Source organism: Asterias rubens, chromosome 11, assembly GCF_902459465.1.
Source record: "Asterias rubens chromosome 11, eAstRub1.3, whole genome shotgun sequence".
NCBI classification, from domain to species: Eukaryota; Metazoa; Echinodermata; class Asteroidea; order Forcipulatida; family Asteriidae; genus Asterias; species Asterias rubens.
The window spans coordinates 13611546-13633912 of record NC_047072.1 but is presented as its reverse complement, the minus strand read 5'-3'; the positions used below and the strand labels follow the sequence as shown (position 1 = coordinate 13633912).

At 38.7% G+C, this 22367-nt stretch overlaps 3 protein-coding genes across 4 annotated transcripts; 2 read left to right on the top strand and 1 right to left on the bottom strand.

The window, feature by feature from the left end:
• Window positions 1-396: 396 nt before the first annotated feature.
• Window positions 397-11629, bottom strand: LOC117296385 (katanin p60 ATPase-containing subunit A1-like). 2 transcript variants are annotated; one of them, XM_033779272.1, is made up of 11 exons: window positions 11594-11629; window positions 8739-8905; window positions 8215-8408; window positions 6870-7074; window positions 5963-6078; window positions 5273-5378; window positions 4799-4957; window positions 3987-4113; window positions 3152-3286; window positions 2331-2457; window positions 397-1564 (listed from the first exon to the last, which is right to left on the bottom strand). In XM_033779272.1, exons 2-11 carry the CDS (start codon window positions 8898-8900, stop codon window positions 1366-1368), a joined length of 1530 nt encoding a protein of 509 aa, XP_033635163.1. In that variant the 5' UTR covers window positions 8901-8905; window positions 11594-11629; the 3' UTR covers window positions 397-1365. The 2 variants fall into 2 exon arrangements, with proteins under 2 accessions (XP_033635163.1, XP_033635164.1); XM_033779273.1 differs by lacking the exon at window positions 4799-4957 and adding an exon at window positions 4582-4740.
• A 439-nt stretch (window positions 11630-12068) lies between these two features.
• Window positions 12069-17935, top strand: LOC117296384 (RWD domain-containing protein 1-like). The gene is made up of 7 exons (XM_033779271.1): window positions 12069-12287; window positions 12964-13032; window positions 13212-13345; window positions 14821-14970; window positions 15546-15672; window positions 17289-17351; window positions 17598-17935. The coding sequence occupies exons 1-7, from the start codon at window positions 12215-12217 to the stop codon at window positions 17669-17671; spliced, it is 690 nt and encodes a 229-aa protein (XP_033635162.1). The 5' UTR covers window positions 12069-12214; the 3' UTR covers window positions 17672-17935.
• A 2288-nt stretch (window positions 17936-20223) lies between these two features.
• LOC117296731 (ficolin-2-like) lies at window positions 20224-21778 on the top strand. The gene is made up of 2 exons (XM_033779775.1): window positions 20224-20770; window positions 21753-21778. The coding sequence occupies exons 1-2, from the start codon at window positions 20224-20226 to the stop codon at window positions 21776-21778; spliced, it is 573 nt and encodes a 190-aa protein (XP_033635666.1).
• The last annotated feature ends 589 nt before the right edge of the window (window positions 21779-22367 follow it).

Sequence of the window (22367 nt, the reverse complement as noted above, 5' to 3'; positions counted from 1 at the left end):
GTACCATTTACTAGTAGAGGATGTCGTTCAAAAATTTTTAACAATTTATTTGCAAATTAGTTTTAATTAAAATTCCCCTCTTAAAGACAGTGGACACTATTGGTAATTGTCAAAGACCAGTCTTCTCACTAGGTGTATCTCAACATATTCATAAAATAACAAACCTGTTAAAATTTGAGCTCAATTGGTTGTCGAAGTTGCGAGATAATAATGAAAGCAAAAAACACCCTTTTCACACAAAGTTGTGTGCGTTGTAGATGGTTGATTTAGAGACCCCAAATTCTAAACCCGAGGTCTCGAAATCAAATTCGTGGAAAATTACTCCTTGCTCGAAAACTATGTCACTTCAGAGGGAGCCATTTCTCACAATGATTTATACTATCAACCTCTCCCCATTACTCGTCTCCAAGTAAAGTTTTATGCTAATAATTATCCCGAGTAATTACCAATAGTGCCACTGCCTTTAAATAACCGACCATTCTTTTATACATTTTCAATTACTAAAATGTCCCTCTATGTTAAACGATTGAATTAGTTTCAAACGATTTTAGTAAGTTAGTTTGACATTTAACCAAATCTGAGAACTTTGTGGCATGGTGGATATTCATTTTTGATCCCTTTCTTATTAATCAGTATTTAAAATTGTAAGACCTTCAAGTTCCCAGAAAAGAATTTACCAAGATTGTCAAAAGTGACACCATTCATACATATGAGGGCTATTTTTAAGGTTGGAATGATAATACCAAGCACAAACCTGGTACATGTATGGTCCTATTATTGAAGCACATCAACAGTTGGCAAGTGTTACTGTCTACCACCACAAGAGGGCGGAATTTACAATTATGGGTCATAATTATTTAGTCGTACAAGAAAACACAAGAGGGCGCTATTCACAATTAAGGGTCACAGTAGACCAATGCATTTAACCGTACAGTGGAACAGTTTCTGTAAAAACACTGATACTTAACTTTACACAGAAAGATTGTATTTAAGGCTTAGTTTTATTACTGGATTTTGATTCTTCCATGTTCCACAGAAAATTGGAATATATAAATAAATAACACTGCATATGTGAACTTCTATAAGACTAATAAAACGGAAATCAAAAATAATACTCTTCATTTTTTATGGCCAGTTTGGGGCACTTTTTGTAATTCAAAAGTAAAGTAGTAAAAAGAAAATCCCTTAACATAAGACACTGTTTTGTAAGTCACTTGAAGGTAAAATAAAAGAACCTCTCAGTATGTACATTAACTGGAGTACAGCGTTTGAATGAAAAATGGACATCCTATATCTCAATGCATGATGAGGGGAAATCAAGCTCCTGTTCTAAAACACCCGTCACCGACTTAAATGATCTGCATTTTACACAGAGCCAAATTCCTCCATCCACTTCTCATACTTAACAAGGTCGTCTTTCCCGACTGTCTTGTTGACCTTCTTGATTGCCTCCTTGAAGTCTTCCATGGAGGTAGGTAGGTTCAGCTCTTCCCTGGGGATTTCCCGGATCTGCTCTGGGCGCAGACCTTGGATGCGACGCCGCATGGCCATCATGGAAGCATCCCTGTAGAAAGAAAGAATTGCAATTATCCAGTCGTCAAATTCATTAACCTAGATAGCTAGAAAGACTTGGCGTATACTTAAAAGCACACCTAAGGCTCCAGCTGCTACAAGTTAACAGTTTTGTTATATGCTGTTTAGCAGAAAACACTACTTAGACAAGTTCTTTGCTCAGCAAGATAATTAGCAGGTCACCAGTCACAACAGTGTTACTACATGGCAATTTGGCTGGTAATCTTTTTCTGGTAAGCCCGATTGTATTGTCTGTGCTTGATACAAGTTTCTGCTTGTACCTGCTTTATGGATAGGGCTAATCAAGGGTGTGTTTTGGCGGTAGGAACCCAAAACTCTTTCGGTCAAATTGGCAATAGACCGATCCAGTAGGCTCCGCCCACGACGCACGTGTGAGCAAGAACACGTGGGGCTCTCCAATGCCTTTCTGCACAACTCTGCCACGCGCGCCAAGCATACGCGCATGCATGTTGGACCTTAGTGTCGGACCTTCGTTGTGTTGTGATTGGTCGATACGCAATGGGGCGGAGCTTAATGGATCGGTCTATTGGTTAATCACTAGCCAATGAATGAAAAAGTTATCGGTGATGTCACAAAACAAATCACTATGGCAATACTGACAATTTGTCTTGCGATCAATTTTATTGCTTTGTGAAATCAGCCCCATGCCTACGCAATAGCTTGTGCCAATGTTGTGTTTAAACTTCCATATAAAAAAGCTGTAGACACCAAAATGCATTTGATTGAAGGATTGTTACCTGCAGACGTTGGTAATGTCAGCACCAGAGTATCCTTCAAGTGTTTCAGCAACACTCTTCATATCAATACCATCCTCCAGCGGAACATCACGAGTGTTGATGTGCAAGAGTTGCTCACGACCAGCAGCTGTAAAATACCACAATAATAACACAACTTTAGATCTCTGAAGAAATCCGCGGTTGCAAACTGCTTATCAAGCAAAATAACTGGACTCCATTTCACAAAAAGCTTAGATTGACCTTAAGTGGGGATCAACCATAGACTGGTCAGAAACGGCATCTGCCTGCGTCTGCCTATTCTTCAACACTGGCAGTCGCCCTGATCTAGCCATACCTGTAGCCAAAGTCAGTTTCTTAACTGCTATTAAGCTAAGTGTGATGTCACAATATAAATCACTTTGGTGATACTGAAAGCTCATCTTAAGATGAATCTTAGTGCTTAGTGAAACCAAGTAAATGCAACAACTTTTAATGCCATTGACATCTAAACCCTAACAGAGTCAACCAAAGCAGAGTTGTTTGAGCCTTTATACTCTAGCAGAGTTTATTTTACCCCAGCAGAGCCCTTTGACTCTAGCAGATTGTTTAAACCCTAACAAAAACCTTTAAACACTGGCAGAGTCTTAGAATCTAGCAAAGTTTTCCACCCCTAACAGAATGTTCACAAAGACTACTCCTTTCAGAAATTAAATGCCCAAAGGGAGGGTTGTAAAAAAAATTATACAATCAGGAATTTTGTTTAGTACAGTTTTTAACAGGAAGATCTTAACTAAGCAAAAGAGTTCATTCCCATTCCTGTCTGAATAAGATAAAATACTCACGGCATGGGAGAGGAATGTAGATTCTCTTTTCGAGTCGACGTCTTAGCGCCTCGTCAATGTCCCAAGGGAAGTTAGTAGCAGCTAGGACCATGACTGTTTTAGTGCTGTCTTCTCCACCTGTAGCTCCAGTTACACCTGTAAGAAAACAATCGATCATTTAGGTACAAGGCAATAATTACAATTACAGTTGTGACTATGACTTGTTCAGCAGTTTGCAAAGTAGCACAACTTTATAACCTGGTTTTCTACTCACATGTTTGGGTGGATTCCCCACTTCAAGAAAATGGTGAAAAAATGTTTAAAACACAATATTAAAGGAACATTTAGAGAATAGATTTTTGCCAACAAAACAGTTGCTGGCAGTGTTAGCACTTAATGTATTCCACCATATACACAAACTGACAAACCTGTAGAAGATTGAGATCGAACGGCCATCTGGGTCACGAGAAAATAGTGAAAAATCGAATACACATTTAGCATGAAATCAATTAAAAAAAAATTTAAAAAAAATTATAAAACGCTTGATAAACCCCAACAAATATCATCAAATATGACATTTCAGGCAGAAATATTTTAAGGGATGTTTTCTATTATCATCATTAGACCGTGTAAGTTTAATGTCAATCTGTGATCTTAGACAATTTTTGTTCTTATCAATTCTGTAATGTTCCTTTAACTATAGCATAATTCTCAAACATTGATTGTATTCAGTCTCCCTCTATTTTGAAACCATTATCTCTTTGCCAAGGGTAAGAGGTTTTCAATATTGATTGTTATTTTCAAGTGAACGTTGATTTTTTTTGTCCGTGTATGATTATAAAGGGGAACACTTTACCATCCATCTGAATAAGAAGTTCTGATTTGACCCTCCTGCTTGCTTCGTGCTCTGAACTGGAACCCCTCTTGCTGCAAATGGAATCTATCTCATCTATGAAGATTGTGCTGGGTGCATAAAAACGTGCCTGGAAATAAGGGGAAATGGAAAAACAAATGAGGGTAAAAAAAAAATACTGAAACTCATGGTTGTTTTAAACTGAACACCTTTTTGAAGTGCCTGCAACTGACCAGATTCACGCAAATTTGGAAGTCTGACTGGGGCCAAGTAATGGGAGCTAAAAGTTTGTCCAAAGATTACATTTCGACAACAAAACGGAATTCTGAACTATCAAATAAAATGGCCAATTATTCTCAATTATCAAAATTATTTGCAGTGCAAATTAAGGATTTTTTTATATATATTAATATGGCTCCTAAAATAAAAATCCATTTTGCATTTGAAATTTTCCAAATGAAATAATTAAGAATATTTCCGCAAGGTTTGACAAATTTGAACTATATTTACTAACTTTCATTTTGGCTGGTGAGAAGTTCACAACAGATAATTCTTTACTTTCATGAATGATGGTTTTTTTTGTCACACATATACGTACCATCTCAAACAAAATTCGCACAAGCTTCTCCGACTCCCCATGATATTTGGAGGTCAGGGTTGAAGAGCTTACATTAAAGAACGTCGTACCACACTCTGTGGCCACTGCTTTGGCCAACATAGTTTTACCCGTACCTGGTGGCCCAACCATCATCACCCCCTAACGTTAAAAGAAACAAAAAGCATGCGAAAGGAAATAAAAGGAATGTCCTACGTACCATTTCAAAGAGCAAACGCACCAATTTCTCAGACTCACCACGCCACTTGGACGTGAGTGTACTGGAGGAGACATTGAAGAATGTAGTGCCGCATTCAGTGGCCACTGCTTTAGCTAAGAGGGTTTTGCCAGTGCCTGGCGGACCAACCATAAGGACGCCCTAAGGAAATCAGAAAAGAGCGGGCGCTTAATTTGGTAATCTCTTACTCAGGTCTGATTAGACTTAAATTCTGAAACAACTAAAGATCTCAATCTCAGTAAGTGTTTCAAATGAATGCCAAGAACGTTGATCGGTAAAGCATTCTAAGTCTTCTTTTATTCTAAGCTGCTTTATTCAGTTTGAAAACTAATTACCAAAAGAAAAACTTAACTTGGTTCGAAAGATTTGTTATACTGCCACATAAATCAGTAAAATTCCTACTTTGCTGAGGGGTATATCTGAAGTGAGAAGTGAGAACAATACAAGCTATCTTACCTTCCATGGTCTTCGGATTCCCTTGAAATAGTCTGGCATCCAGAGTGGTAGAACCACAGCCTCCTCTAGAAGTCTCTTTGCTTCCGTCAAGCCAGCAATGTCAGCCCTTGAGGGAGATTACAGTAACATGTTAATACCAGTGTTTTAAAATGTTCGATGTCACCTCCATTCTAAACCATGAACTCTTTAACAAACTCTCCGATGTAGTTCTAGAACTTCAAGAATACAAAAGTTTCCTTTAAGCCCGTTTCATACTGTATCTCCTATCCGCAGGAAATACAGCCCCGAGGAAACCCCAGGAGTACGGGGTTCCGGTTGCACATTTCCAAAACACCCCAGAGTTTTACCGCTTACCCCCACTCCAGAACAGGGGTGGATATTCTCCAGGGTATGCCTTATTTGCCCGGGGTAAATCAGGGGTAAAGTGGTCCAGGTATGAAAGGGCTGTCCGCTATTACCCGGGGTTGCCTCGGGGATTAGAATAGTGTGAAAGGGCTGTAGAGAGATCACATTTTAAACAGGGATGAACGTTTTTACAGAGAAAAAGCTGTGAAACTAGGACCCAAATTTTAGCTATTTCAGATTTCCTCATTTCAACACTGAAAACTTTCTAATTGTGGAAAGCAAAGACAATCAAACACCATACTGTCTGATTAAAGACCTTGTAATGGGAGTCAGTTCAGAACTCACCAGTGGACATTTGGATTCTTCTGTACAATATCTCGTTCAAGATTCTCCACCAAGTCTTTATCGTACCCAGCGGGATCAAACTTCTTCTCATCTCCTTCCTCGGACCCCTTAGCATCCTAAGATAAAAATTAGGAATTTTAACATTTGGTTTCCAAAGAGTACGATACCTGAAAACACCTTTAAGTCTTATAGAGCTGATAAAAGCACAAAGCTGGCTTTAGGTTATTTCCCTATCTTTCAACTGGGTGGACCCTGGTTCGAATCCAACCATCATTTGCTACTAAAGGTTTTCATTCATTATGCAAAAAAAGGGTTCAGTCTAAATACTTCGCTGTATGCAGCAAAATTGCTGAATGAAAGTGTCACAATGTTTAACTCTACTCACACGACATTTTTATTTTTTAATATTTTCGCCAGGCATTAAAAAGGCCTGTAGGCCACTTCAAGGTGTGGGCAACAATTGTTTTTTTTCCAGAGGCCGTTGCCACCTAATCTTAGGGCTGAAACAGCGTTACCCCTTTTACAGTCCATACGGATGTAGGCTTGGGTATCATCAGTCCGAAGCCTGGCCGATAGAGCAGAAAGCAATACCTCCCCAATTTTACGTAGCAAGTGTCACAGCTGGGGATTCGAACCCACACTATGCTGATCAAACACCAGAGCTTGAATCAGGTGCTCTTAACCGCTCCGCCATGACACGCCACATTAGCCAAGCCAGGAACGAACCAGGGTTACATGGGTGAGAGGCGAGTCCTTTCAAACCAGCCAATCAATTTAATGATTGTAGTACCTGCTGCTAATGACATGGTTATACATCATCTCAAACAAATATCATTGGTATCACTACTATATTTCCAAATGAAGTAAACAAAAATATGTTTATCTCAATCGTGAATGGTAAACTTACTCGATCTTTCCTGTTGACTTTTTTTTCATCCCTTCCACCACCTCTCCCTCTTTGGTCGCCTCGTCTATCTGCGTTGCCCTGAGACGGACCACGCCCACCTGAGGGGCGTGGAGGGTCCCTTCCAGAGACTCGATTGGATGGCTTACTTGGATCAGACCGACGTGGGGGTTCCTTGCGAGCTCCTCGTTGATATTGGGGTGATGGTCTAAAAAATATATATTAACAATTATGTTTTAATAATTACTGTGCTGAATAAAGACACTTTAAATCACACCTTGGTTATTGTCAAATACCAGTATCTACACTTAATGTGACTCAACATGAACAAACAAACCTGTGCAAGTCCAAGCTATATGGGTCATTGGATTCACAAGGAAAAAAAGACAAAATCCTCATATATTTTCAATGACATTTTCAAAAACTAAAGCATAATCAAGCAAAAGAAATTTCTAGAGAAATTGTCCATCTTGACCATCTTAATACAGAGCTGCCTACTCTCCCTGATTGTGCAGAAAGTTTCCAGACATTTTACCAATCTTTCAATGTTCTGATGAACAAGTTTGACAATAACCCTGATTAAGGAAACTGTTTCCCCGATATGTTGACTGTAATTCTAAATGTGACTGGCTATGTTAAAATGAGTCAGATGTCGCCCAGTGCATTATTAAGTAATGGACAGTTTAATGTGGAAAAAAAATGGGGGGAGGGGGGGAATTTTTTTTTTTTTTTTTTACTTTTTAAGATCTATATTTGCATATGGGTAACCTTTGAACACTTACTTTTAGGCAATAAAGCTATGAATACAACAATTTTGTGATCATACGTTTGTCTAATTTGTATCCTTTTGTGCGAAATGGTAGTTTAAAACATCACTTTACTTGTAATTTGTTTTTCAGAAAAAATTATGTATTGGCTAATTTCAAACGGAAGTAACTCAACAACGCGATACACCCCAAAACTTAGACATATACCAAATTACTGCTGTTGGTGTGTTCTTTCCAGCCATGCATATAACTCAACCCTTGAAATTGTCAACATCTGACTTATTTTCACGTAGCGGGTCACAAATATCTCCCTGATATTTCGACTGATTAGATTTTGTGCACAGTGAATGCTAATATTGAGGAGCAAAATGATGATTTTTGAATAGCAAATGACACATTCTGCGTAGCATTTTGCTCTGCTACACAAGGGAAATCGTTCACTGCAGCTCTCTACAGCTCTGCTTTATACCACCACGCACATTATGGACAAACACTATATTTTCAATCTTGCACGCACCCTGTACGTGAAATGTTTCATAATTTTCCACTTAAACAGACAGAGAATAAATAATGCTTTTAACCTGTGTTCCACTGGTGTTGGTGGTGGCCATACATCAGGATCTCTAGCTGGCTCTTGTGGCTTGGAGTAAGGTGCTGGGGCCCTATAAGCTGGAGCGCTGCTTGGAGGAGGCTCAACTGCATCCGTCTTAAAACCATTCAGGGTTTTGCTGATATCTTTAACATGTTCATACTCTTTAGCAAGATCTGTCTTCACCTGTTAAATACAAAATAGTTTTTGGATTTATCTATTAACACTGTGTGTGGACAGAATGAAAAAGACCACATCCGGTTTAACTCACAACAGATGACCCATTTTCTGGTTCAATGCCCATCGCCCAAGACCACCACCCACACCTGGGACCACCCCCCGCTGCTCGTAAAAGTTAGACCGGTTAGGGTCTAACTTAGTACGCTGTCTGAACATACCATATATATTTAGCCCCATGCAAGGGCCATACCACTAAACACAGACACATTGGAAGTCCAGAGGAATGGTCCTAGAATGGGGCTAAGTTGGAGCAGGTATCCATTGATCTTTGTATACCTTCTGCCATTGATGTTTACGCTCTTGCTCTCTGATGCTCATCAGGAGTTTCTGGATCTGTTGAAGCACTCCTTGGTAGTACACTAACGAAGTGTCATAGTTTCCAAGGAGGGCGTATTCACGCCCCATCTTCGTGTTCTCGCATATCTCTGTAACACTCATTTTTGCTGGAAAATCAATTGCAAAATTACTTGTTTAAGTTCAATTATGACTTCAAACAAAAATGTACTAAGTATGTAAAGTAAACCATAAAACATTCCCAAGTTAGCATTTGACAACAACAAAAACATGAATACCCTAGTTTTTCTGAAAAATGCAATAATATTGAATTTTATTTTCTAAAAAATGCAGCGTTGTTCTCTACTCTACCATTACCAAAGTACCGCGATGTGAATGACAATTTTGGAAATTTTATCTTAATGTAGGTTAGCCTGAACATCTGACTTTACACTTCGAGGCTCATGAATAACGCCAGAGACCGGCCTCCAGCCGGCATGTACATGCAACTTTGACCTACATTCATTTCACATGAGAAACACAGTCATGTGCAATAAGGTTTATTGCGATTCAGAACCGCAATGCGTTATGGGTAGTTGCTACCGCGGTGTATGTATGTTGTCATGCACGACATACGCATGCATGGTCTATATCTTTGTTTGGGTTCAACAGGTCCTCTCTTGATATTTTGCTATTCGCGATAAACCTTTTGAGTGTGCTTGATACGTTTGTCCATCCTAGACCTAGCGCCTTTGGTTAAGGCAAGGCGCTGGGGACAAACGAAAGTAGGGTACTCAGTACTATACCGTCAAAGAGGACGCTTTACGATCTGAACAGTAAAACAGCCTTTTAATTTTTGGGCTGCCGTTTTGCCCTTTGCTTTTGACATTTTTAACAATTTAAATAAATGGAAACTCAATAATTTATATTTAAGGAAGGATACGTACTTCAAATTCAAAGTAATTGTTAAAACACAGCGGAGTAATTAGGATCTGATGGTAATGGCATGGAAAACTCCAATTTGTATGACAACCATGATGGGGTTTGCAATTGTTGGAACCGAATTGTCAGCCCATCAATTTGAAGGATGTCAGACAACTTGTCCGTCAGACAACTTGACAACTCGGTGGTTGAGACAGCTCGACCGTTTGGACAACTCAACGGTTCGGACAACTCGACTTTGTTGCCAAGACAACTCGACGGATGGCCAAGCAAGACAAGTCAACGGTAGAACAGACCTCCGTTACTGACATGTTGATGTTGGGCGCTATCGGTCAATCTGCGCGATCAACCGATCGCGCTGCGATATCAACCGATCGCGCTGCGCTATTGAAAGACCTTTTTGTCGCGCAGCAATCGGTCGATCGCTCAACAATCAGTCGATCGCGCAACATTTGGCAACGAACATGCGCGATCAACCGATCGTGCGGGAATGGCTTGGCGCGATTGGTCGAATGTGCAGGAATGGTTTTGCGCGATCGGCCGATTGTGCGGGAATGGTTTTGCGCGGTTGACCGATCGTGCTACAGAGGTTTTGCGCGATCAGTTGATTGTGCAGGAATGGTTTTGCGCGATCGGCCGATTGTGCAGGAATTGTTAGGCGCGATCGGCCGATTAAGCAGGGGCCGATTTCATAAAGATCTGAGATTGATAATTTTATAAGTGTGATGTCCACAATACAAATCACTATAGTGATACTGATACTATTCCTAAGTAGGATTTGAAACTTTGCATGGTGGAAATACGATATATAAAGGTTTGCGGTAACACATCGCGCAAACCCATTCCTGCCCGATCGGTCAATCGCATAAAACTTTTCCTGCACGATCGGTTGATCGTACAAAACTTTTCATGCACAATCGGTCGATCGCGCAAATCCATTCCTGCACAATCGGTAGATCGCACAAAGCCTTTCCTGCATGATCGGCTGATCTCGCAAAAAAATACACGTAGCTAGATCGGTCAATCGCGAAAAGATGTTCATTGCGCGATTGATGGATTGTTGCCCGATCGACCGATTGTTGCGCGATCGACCGATTGCTGCGCGACCAATAGATCTTTCAATAAGGTTTATCGTGATTCAGACTGCATTGCATCATGGGTAGGAATATGGGGCGGTTTTTGGATAACTTTCCGTATGGCGCCACCACTTTTTCACTCATTTTTACAAAAAGGGATATATCAATGAGGTAAATTAGATACTATATTATTTCATATCGAATGAAAAAGTGGTGGCGCCATGCGGAAACTTTTCCCGGTTTTTATATGCAGTTTCTTTGACTCGCGCACGCAGGACCTATATCTTTGTGTGGGTTCAACAGCGCCCTCTCTTGATATTTTGCTATTCAGGATAAACCTTTTAATAGCGCAGCGCGATCGGTTGATCGCGCAGATTGACCGATCGTGCCCAACACTTACACGAACTTCCTGTAAATCCTAACCCTAACTAACCCTACCCCCCCCCCGCCCTGTAGTGTTGCTGTGCGCGCCCCGTGCTGAGCCTGTGCTGAGCTTCTAGTCTAGTCTGAGGCCCAGTCTTGGTCATAAGTCTGAGTCTGACACTGACAGTTGAAAAAACTGTCCGTCGAGTTGTCTGAACGGTCGAGCTGTCTCAACCGTCGAGTTACCCGACGGACGAGTTGTCTGAACCCCAATTTGAACTGCGGTGTTGTTCGTCATCCTGTTCGTATCGAAACTTCGTGGTTGTTCGTTTTGATTTTAGACAATTTTCCAAGTAATGACCCGTTCTATAAAATCAACCTTACACATTACCCTCATTCTCCATTAAACCACTGGTTGTTACCATTTTAAAACCATATCAACAGTTAAACAAGTTATAAATTGTAACCTTATATTACCTTTTATATTCCCGCAGCCGTTCAGACGTCGTCTACAATAATCGATCCATCTATTTTGAATGATTACCTCCTAGGCATGCGCACAAACACCTTCCGTAGCGCTATTCACTATTCTTTCCCTCAAGACGCCTTTGTAAATAGAAGGCGCAATTATTGAGGGCGCTATTCACATTTTACGGTCTTAGTTTTTATTTTTAAAAGTGTTTATTTCAAGCTTTTATCTTTAGACAGGAATTAAATTCAAACAACATTGTGAATATTTAGTTCAATTTTTATTGAACCTGACAGAAGCTAATAGAGGAATAGTAACTATCACATCATTTTATAAATAAACAGTGGTATTTCAACCATAGAGCTTATAGCTCTATGATGTTAACCCATTGATCTCCATTATTATCAACCCTTGAATAAAGACCAAAACAGTCTTACCTCAATCGAGTTAGTACGTTTTAGCGTGATGACATTTATTGTGAATGTGATCTACACGTTTTAGACACATGCTGAAGTTTAATCTTGCAGTGCCTTTGCCTGGTGTATTTTGGTTGGAAAACTTGATGTAGAACTGCTACAAAGTATCGTATTCTACCCAGAGTTAACTACCTGAGAAGGTGGACAGTTTCCATGACTGACTACAAGGAGGAGCAGACAAATGAAATCGCTGCTTTGCAATCCATTTATCCAGACGAATTCACAGGTGCTGTTCATCATGATCATGAGACATGATCATGTTCATTGGATTGCAATTGCATTGATTCTGATTGTTTGGCATAATTATATTGCAAATGCTCCTTCTTTTAAAAAATGTTATTATAAATATTACATTAGTCTTTATTCTAAGGATAACTTTCCGTATGGCACCACCACTTTTCCCCCTCATTTTTACAAAAAGGGATATCTCTTTGAGGTAAATTAGATACTGTATACTATTATTTCATATCAAATAAAAAAGTGGTGGCGCCATACGGAAACTTTTCCGGATAACTTTCCGCATGGCGCCACCACTTTTTCACTCATTTTTACAAAAAGGGATATATCAATCAGGTAAATTAGATACTATATTATTTTATTTCGAATGAAAAAGTGGTGGCGCCATACGGAAACTTTTCCATTTTTCCTAACTGAACTCTATGTTTTAATTAATGTACTTAATTAATTTGTTGATCCCAGTTTTGTAGACTTTCCAACCATGTCTGATCATGGAGGGTTTGATCAAGTCAGATTTATCTGAGACAAATATAGTTGATTATTCTTGGTACCCCCAACAATGACGTATACAAAAGGTAAAGTCGTCAGGTCGGGACAGTGCCTATTGTTTATCGTTTTATTTTTTAAATAGTTAACTGTTTTTTTTGTTTCATTTGTTAAACTAGTGTTGTCTGAAGATCCGTACTGCTTCCATGTCACTGTGTGTTCAGAGGATACCGGAAATGAAGAGGATGGTAAGTTACCCAATCCCACCCTCCCCCCCCTCCCCCCGCAGCCTCCCCTCCCTTGTTTTTTTTTAACTGATGATCCCTAACAAAAAATTACCACCTTCTCTTGGATTGTACCTGATTAAACATATCAGTTGGACTGAGAATATGTTTTTCAATTGCAAACACATCTTGCTTTATTTCAGAGACCTACAGTGCAACTCTACAGTTCACCTACACACCCACATACCCAGATGAAGCTCCAATATTTGAGGTGACAGACGACGGGAACGTAGATGAGGAAGATCAGGAAAAGATAACAGAATTACTGCAACAACAGGTGAGAGCAACTTAAACAAATTAGGAGATGACAATGTAAACCTAAAGGCAGTGCCAGATATTACATGAACCAGTTTCAGGCAATCTCTCACAAGGAAATTCATTCACTGTTAAGTTTCTCTTTTTTTTCTTGGTGATAGTGAGTTACAGCGAGGAGAATGTTTCTTGTGCTGCCAAAGTGTTACATGTTTTGTGCACACAGTGCAGTTTGTTGACTACAAGTTCCCTAAAAAAACTTGATCGCTAGCTATTGATAATGGCAAATATTTGATTACCTGCAAAGATTATTTTGCCAAAGTTTTATGAATGTTTATTTGTGACTTGTAAAGTATGCCAGCCTAAAATATGATGTGGTAAATGCATACAGTACACAAGTCAAGAGCTTTGTTTTGAGAGAGTTGCGACTAGAGCAATTAGAAGCCATTTTTAATGAATATGTGCACACAGAGGCTGCTTGACTGGACTGCACACTGGGTTGTGGTAAATTTGGACGGAAAATTGTGCCCAGCAACCATGTGGACAAAGAGAACCAAAGCCCCCCTTGTTGCAACTCTCTTAATGCACAGCTCTGGTTTAGTAGAACAATAGATAAACTTTACCAACCTGCAATATGATACCATGTGGTGACTGCATCTGAAAGCACACACTCTCAACCCTCCTACTGTATGACCATTCAATATCATCCACAGTTTTTGTAAATGATAGATAAAGTATGCCAGCCTTCAAAATTAAATATCATGTGGTGAATTCATCTACAAAGTACCATGGAGGTAGAAATGATAGTACACAGTCAACCCTCCTACTGTCTGACCATTTAATATCATCCACTGTGGCTTTGAATGAAAGATAACACATGCAAGCCTTCAATATGACGTATCGTGTGATGAATGCATCTCTACACAGTACACAGTCAACCCTCCTACTGTCTGACCATTTAATATCATCCGCTGTGGCTTTGAATGAAATATAACGCATGCAAGCCTTCAATATGACATATTGTGTGGTGAATGCATCTACACAGTACACGGTCAACCCTCCTACTGTCTGACCGTTTAATATCATCCACTGTGGCTTTGAATGAAAGATAACGCATGCAAGCCTTCAATATGACATATTGTGTGGTGAATGCATCTACACAGTACACAGTCAACCCTCCTACTGTCTGACCATTTAATATCATCCACTGTGGTTGTGAATGATAGATTAAACCAGCCTGCATTAAAATGTGGCAAATGCTCCTACACAGTGCACACATATTTGGTCTTGTGCACAGTTGTGCCACCTTGTACAACCCATGCAGTTAAATAGTTTCAAATGGTCGGTCGTCTCCCTGTATGATGTTTCCAAGACGGAAGGGTTTCAAAACAATTTTCTTTTTGGAGAGCATTTGTTCACATGACCTCCAAATCACTGTAGGTCACATAAATGATTTCAAACTGAGAAAACAAAACTCCCATTCATTTAACTTGTTCTTAGATTGAAGAGAATCTGGGTATGGCAATGGTGTTCATATTGGTCTCAGAAACTCAACAGTTCCTCAACAACAAAGTAGATGAAGACAAGAAAGTCCAGGAGGAAGTGAAGCTACAAGAAGAAGAACAAGAAAATCAAAAGAGAGAGGAAGAGGTAGAATTTTCATCTTTCAAAACTGTCAAGGAAAATTCATAAAACTTTAAAGGAACATTACAGAATTGTTTTTGCTAACAAAACAGTTGCTGGCAGTGTAAGCACTTTATGTAATCCACCATATACATAAACTGACAAACCTGTAGAAGTTTGAGATCGATCGTCCATCTGGGTCATGAGAGAATAGTGAAAAACCGATTAAAAATTTTGCATTGCATCGATGCTAAAATAAAAATGAATACAGCGCTCACTGAGACACTTTTGAAGTCTGATTATTGTGGTATGCCTGATCCCATGTAAAGCATAATCAGTTAACTAGTGCAGTCCTCAGTTCAACAGAATCAAGCACAACATACTGTTGGATTTTGATGGACTGGCCAAGGTTTGTTCACGATTTGGGATAACAAAGGTTCTTTATGTTCGTTTATGTGTCAAGAGAATAAATCAAAATCAACTATGGACTCCTAGCAAGCTTAGTAACTTAACAGGAAAGGTTCAACTCTGTATTGCTTTGTACATTTTCAGTCTTTACCCTTCCTGAGGTCTAATTGTATAACTTGTTAATTTTGTTTCAGGAACTAAAAATAAAAGGGAAGCTGATGACGATAGAATCTTTCCTTATCTGGAAAGATAGTTTTGACAAGGAAAGGTTAATAGCAAGGGAAAAGAAAATGGCAGCAACACAGTCACAGAAACTTTCAGGTAACCCACTAAAGAAACTAACTGTTCAAATAAAATGTAAACAAATATTCTTATGGGGCTTCTATTACAAAAGTTTAACTTCTTCAATTACTTTGTTGATGAAACTTCTTGCAGATTATTCAAGGCGTTTAAAAAATCGTACATGAAACTTTTATTTCCGCAAGTTTATGGTGGTCAAAATAACAATTTAAAAAAAGTAGATTTAACTTTTTTATGCTGCATGCCAAATTGGGAATCTTGTTGGTTCCACGTATACAAAGAAAAAACGGACAATAACAGTTGATATTTATGTAATGGTAATGCTCCTTGTGTATGATCATAATTACCCCATTTAATTCCTTAAATCATCTCAGCTCCCTGGGCCCATATTTATAGAGCTGCTTAAGCACAAAAAGTAGCTTTTTAGCACTATAAAATGTTGTTTACCAGAATAAGGTTACCAGCCAAACTACCATGTCACATGCACAATATGTCACCGTGGAATCCAGTTTCCTGCTCATTTCTGCTTAGCAGAAAATTGTTAAGCAATATTTTCTACTTAGCAGAGCTCTCTCTGAAATTTGGCTCAGGAGATTTTACAGCATGTTCTGCCAAGTATGTATACACCAAGCTAAATCAATCCAGGCTTAGAATTTCATATTTGTAAGGGCTTGGCAAAAACCTTAAAGGCAGTGGACACTATTGGTAATTACTCAAAATATTTTTTATCATGGGGAGAGGTTGATAGTATAAAACATTGTGAGAAACAGCTCCCTCTGAAGTGACGTAGTTTTTGAGAAAGAAGTAATTTTCCACGTTTTTTTTATTTAGAGACCAAGTTTAGAATTTGAAGTCTCGAAATCAAGCATCTGAAAGCACACAACTTTGTGTGATTAGGGTGTTTTTTCTTTCATGATTATCTCGCAACTTCGATGACCAATGCAGCTCAAATTTTCACAGGCTTGTTATTTTATGCATATGTTGAGATACACCAACTGTAAAGACTAGTCTTTGACAATTACCAATAGTGTCAGGACTGTCCAGTGTCTTTAAAAGTCTATAGGAAAGTTTGGCAGGGGCACCGAGGCTAAGACAAGCAGCAACAGAGGCCACTGCCTCTCTGTGTATTTACAGTCCTACAATCAAAAGAACCACCTCAACCCTCACAGGTACCCATGTACCACTGGGTGAATTAAAGCCGAGTATTTTACTCAAGGACACGATTGTCACAAGCGGGATTCGAACCCACACCCTGCTGACTTGGTCATAAGAACCCTTTCAGTCCAGCCTCGACCACAACACACCTAAGAGTTCTTGGTGCTTGGAAAACAACTTTATTCAAGACACAAAATGGGCATCTTCAGAGTTTTGTTTTTATGCAACAGGCAAAGCGTTTAAGCTGCTTAAGCAGACAAAAATGCTTAACAATTTTATGCTTAGCAAAAATGAGCAGGATACCAGTCACAAATTGTACATGTGACAAGGTGTTTGGGCTGGTAATCTCATTCTGGTAAGTGTAATGTTGTGCTTAGCTACTTTGGGTGCTTAACCAGCTCTATGAAATTGGGCCCAGGTGTTGTTGAAAGTGCCTAATATTTTAAATAATTCTGTCCTGTTTTTGTTGTTGTTTTTTATAGGAAAAGAGCTCTTTGAGAGAGATCACAATCTTGTTGACTCAGATATGGCATTATTAGATGAAAGTAAGTTGGAGCTTTCTTATGTTTACAGTAAATTCTGCATTATGTTACATGGTTTAAAGGTAGAGTCATAAATTTGTAAATACTGACAACATTAATAAACATAACAAATTTCTTGGTGACAAGCACTGCAACTGTTGATAGTATAAACTATTTTGAGTAAGGATTCAGTGAGAAAATTGACCCAACTCATGTTTATTTGTTGACAACTTGACTTTAATGCAACCTTTTCTTTTCCATTTTTTTCAGCTGACAGAGTTGAGGTCGATGAGTCTCTTTTTCAAGAAATGGAAGACTTGGATCTGGATGTAGAAGAAGATTAGGCTCTTTGTGAAAATCATGTGTAAATAACAAAAAGGAAATCTTTGGGATGACACAATGGTCAATACAAGTATTGATATTATCCTCCAGAGCAAAGTGTACTTTTAAGGATGGCTTTCTTTAAAGATGCTTGGTTCGATATTAGGCTGATTTGACCCACACATTTAGATTTAAATTTTAAATAATTATTTCTCTGTAGGTTTGAGAAAGTTTTAAGCTTTCATTTTAGGTATTGCATGAAAACATCAGCCACTGCTAAGTGGTAGTTAGACAGCAGGATTACTAAGTAAAATGACATTGTGTATAATGTTCTATGAGCACATTGCCAAGAACAATGTGTTTACATGGCAAGTCTGCTGTCATGTTAGCGTTCCAACAGTCCGCTATAAGAAACTTTTGAATAAAATTTGAATTATAGTCGGATCCCGACCTTATTTCTTGTCCATTAGCCGTGTACAAACAATTTTGTTACATGTACTTTGTGCATTGATTTTCCCTTGTAAGTCCAAAATATATATTTTTTTTTTTTCATTTTGAAACGGCACCATCTGTCAAAAGGGAAATTCTTTACCAATAAGTTATTTCAGCGAAAATTGAGCCATTCAACTTTAATTCAAGCTCATTGTAAAATGGAGCTTTTTGATAGCAATTTTTTCAAATCCATTTTCATATTAAGGCCGTGTCGGAAATTGCGGCTACAGCTACGGTTGGAATGCTGCATCATCATGCGTCCTTAGCAACAGTCGTAGCCATGGCTAAAAATGCCAATTCCGATACGGCCTATGTATAAACTTGGAGTTGCTCTGAGGTATACTGCCTGAAGGCCTCTAATGAAAGTGAAAAGCAAGAAACCTGATAAGTAATGTTGCTGAAGCTGCTTTTAAATGTAGCAATAGTAATACTAAGGTTTTGAATCAAGAGATGTACAACCACTTGACCATCAGGGGGTTTCACTGTTTTTGATAGAGCTCCATTTTATTTGAGTTTTCTTTTTAAGAAAAAATAATTTGGAAAGTACAGCTACTCCAGAAAGAAAGGCACTACCAATGGACACATACAAAATAAGAATTTAGTTTCTTTTGAATGCTATAATTTTGTCAGAAAGGGTTGACATAAAATCTTATAATCTTCCTGAAGGAACAATAAAATATTTGCTTAAATGCACGATCTGGTTGTGTTGAATATTTGTAACTGTTTGTCCTTTTTAGTAGGAATTTGAATCACATAAAATGTATTTAGAAAGCCATGTATTTGAGTTTAATTTGATACTGAAGTGCTCCACTTAGCTACCATCAGCAGCTATAGAAAGTTTGGGTTGCTGACTTAGAGATGACTAGATTTCAGCCAATGGTTTGACAAATCTTGGTTGAAACGGAGTATGACCAAATTAAACTTGTCTTCCTAAAGTCAATAATACATTATATCTTGCAGACAAAACCTATTTAAAAGGAATGGCAAAGAATGCACCCAAAAAGAACTGACCTATATTTACTGATAGGACTGACAATCATTGTCAGTTATGCAAATTAGGGGCAATTGGAACACTGGAACAGGGTAATTTAAAAAACGCGTGTCCTTGGCCAAACATTGATTTCAACCACTACAACAGCACAGTTTTCTAACAGCTGCCTTTACAAAATTTGAATGAGCAATGAAATTTCTCTTCTCTTTGACTCATAATTCACAATACCTGTCATTAAAAACTGAATGACAGGTACTTACTATGGATTCAAACACCCCTACAACACCCGTCCCCTTCTAGAGTGAGTCGCTCATTAGATATTGATTCTTTTGCACTAGAAGCTTTGGTGACAAACATCCTTTCTTAGTTTGTTTTTCACAAGTTAGCTCATTGATTCCGTGTAGCAACCACCATCTATGGAATGATTGACAAGTGAGATCACCGTAATCCTTTATTAATTGCTCATGATTGATTCCTTTTAATTGATTTTTTTAATGTTTTATTTTATTTGGTGGGGGGGGGATTTTGGTCGACACATCAAGATTATTACCGTTAACTAATTAATTATCTAACTGTTGGAATATTTCATCTTATGTACGACTTTCCAGTCAGCCAATCACAACATTGGTTGCAGACACTGACCAACCACAGATGACAATACATGTTCATAAGTCACGGGCAAATTTCTGTGCTGACCAATGAGGTCCTTAAACACAGTTATATTCCATAGTTAATAAATATCGGCATAACAATTGTTCACAAATGCATTTTGGTTTTGACTGAGGTAGAAGTAACACTGTGAAAGATTGGAGGTAGAAGTGTTTTAATCATTGTTTTAGTTAAACTTTTTGAGCCTTTCATTTAAGCAGAGAACCAACAAGTCACAAAATGATTCAACAAAAACTTTGGAAGCCAACGCTTGACAGTAAAATGATTTTAATAGTAATTTTAGTGTCAGCACAACTGACATTTGGATTGGAATGTGGTTTAATTAATAAAAACTTTCCCACTGCAACGAATGTTATCCTCAAAAACTTTGTATATAAGAACAAAACTGTGCCAAATCATGTCATTTGTGGACGAGACTGCAGCATGGATACTAATTGCAAGTCATTCAACTTTCAAGAAGCTACTAAATTGTGTGAGTTGAGTAGTACAACAAGGGTTGGGTATCCTAACGACCTTATTGAAGCACAAGGTAGTATGTATTTTGACGCACTGCATGACACACCCTTATTCTCCAAGCCTGATCCCTGCTTGAATAACTTCACAAGTTGCAAAACGCTCAAAGAGGCTGGGCATCTTACAAGTGGAGTCTACTTCATCTGCCCAGATGGATTGGATAAATTGCAAGTCTACTGTGACATGGATTCTGCCGGTGGAGGATGGATTGTGTTCCAAAGCAGACAAGACGGTAGCGTGGACTTCAACCGAGGATGGGACGAGTACAAGTCTGGGTTTGGGTCTCTTTCAGGTGAGTTCTGGCTCGGTAATGATAACCTGGTTGGCCTGACTTCTGATGAGTCTCAAGGTGGATGGGAGCTGAGAGTTGATCTTGAAGACGGGAGAAGTAATAACACTGCATGGGCTCAGTATAACCAGTTCAAAATTGTGGGGGAGAAATACTCGCTGTATATAAGTGAGTATCGGGGCACAGCTTCTGACTCTCTCTCATATCATAATACAATGGCTTTTACAACAAAAGACAGGGACAATGATAACTATGACAATAATTGTGCAACTTATTATGAAGGAGGATGGTGGTTTAATGTCTGTACGAAAAGCCAATTGAATGGAAACTATGTCAAAGACTGGAGGTGTGTTGGGCATGAAGGCATTAGGTGGGCTGGATTTCCTAACGACAACTGCGTTTCTCTGAAAAAATCCAGCATGAAAATACGTGAAAAAAACTGAGTTGATGCATCGATCAAATAATCTTTTGGTTACAAACTGGCAGAGAAAACCACATGTTTGCCTGTTAGACCTTACCGAGTGACTAATCAATGATTATAATTAATAAATAAGTCAAATTTAATATAATTTTACTGAAGGGCTTAATCTTAAGCCATTAAGAACCCGTTGAAATCAGCAGTTCACTTTGATTGTGTAGGTTTTTATTTTATTTTAAATGTTAATGTTATAAGCATATGAATTGTTAAAAATTTGAACCGGAAGTCAAGGTCAAATGAGGTGACATTTTGTACAGTGTAAAAAAAATTAGTACCTTTCCATTGATCTATAGATTATAAAAATTCATTGTGCGGTTCATGAGTTATGATTTGTTTTTTCACAGTAAACTTTGATTTACATACCAGGGCCCAATTTCATAAAGCCTATTTTATAAGCACAAAAAAATTGCTTAGCACGAAAAAATTTTTGCTTAGCATAATTAGGTTACCAAACAGAACACCATACTGACTGGTACCTAAGTCATTTCTTGCTTAGCCAAAAACTTTGCTAAGCTTAGCCAAAAACTTTGCTAAGCAGAATTTTCTGCTTAACTGCTCTATGAAACTGGGTCCTAATGACGTCATCATGGCGTCACTACAGCGGTATTTTCTTCTAGTGGGAATGTTGAAGGTTGTGCAAGCTTAGAAATTCTGGTTTTTTTTTTTTTTTAGCCGATAATCAACGGGGACAACAATGAAACGAAAAAGAAGACGTTTAAAAAAAAAAAGGGGTTCTGAACAATGCTCTGAGCACGTAAAAAAGAAGTGACAGGTAATTTTGTACTTTTAAGACCACATAAGTTGGGCTCTATACTCAATACATGTGTTGTACTTAGTAAAAGCTTGTAAACTGCCACATTGTTTTATGTAGATATTTTGAGTTTTAAGCACTGTATACTCTACCAGATTTTGTGAAAAAAATCCCCAGGCAAATCAATTGGGTGGGATTCAAGCCCATGACCGTTGCCATCTTAGAGCAGATGTCTTATCACAAGAGCGGGTTTAAATCCCACCCAAGTAATGTGCCGGGGGGGGGGGGGGGAGGGGTACACCATGCCCCATATCACGAGCAAAATGAGCTTAGAGGGCTAGTGGTCTGGAGTCTGGTAGTCATTGTATCTACATCTATAACACTCTAGGGATTCAAATCAGGCCTAAAACAGATTAGAGGACATAATATCTACAGCCGTCGCTTAGGCTTGGATTGGGACTCTGCCAGAAAGTTGAGCCCAAGCCCCTGTAGGTGGTTTAAAAAAAGGGTAACTCGTCCAGAGTGACACTGCAAGC

Bases quoted from the DNA above. Each gene is read 5' to 3' on its own strand.
- LOC117296385 (XM_033779272.1), bottom strand. From the start codon at position 8,900: ATGAGTGTTACAGAGATATGCGAGAACACGAAGATGGGGCGTGAATAC. The intron at 4,958-5,272 runs GTAAGATAGCTT...TGATTTCCTTAG, and splicing joins GAATCCGAAGACCATGGAAG to GGCGTCCTTATGGTTGGTCC. The intron at 2,458-3,151 runs GTGAGTATTTTA...GGTATTTTACAG, and splicing joins CTACATTCCTCTCCCATGCC to CTGCTGGTCGTGAGCAACTC.
- LOC117296384 (XM_033779271.1), top strand. From the start codon at position 12,215: ATGACTGACTACAAGGAGGAGCAGACAAATGAAATCGCTGCTTTGCAA. The intron at 12,288-12,963 runs GTGCTGTTCATC...TTGTTAAACTAG, and splicing joins TTATCCAGACGAATTCACAG to TGTTGTCTGAAGATCCGTAC. The intron at 13,033-13,211 runs GTAAGTTACCCA...GCTTTATTTCAG, and splicing joins TACCGGAAATGAAGAGGATG to AGACCTACAGTGCAACTCTA.
- LOC117296731 (XM_033779775.1), top strand. From the start codon at position 20,224: ATGGATACTAATTGCAAGTCATTCAACTTTCAAGAAGCTACTAAATTG. The intron at 20,771-21,752 runs GTGAGTATCGGG...TTTTTTTTTTAG, and splicing joins GAAATACTCGCTGTATATAA to CCGATAATCAACGGGGACAA.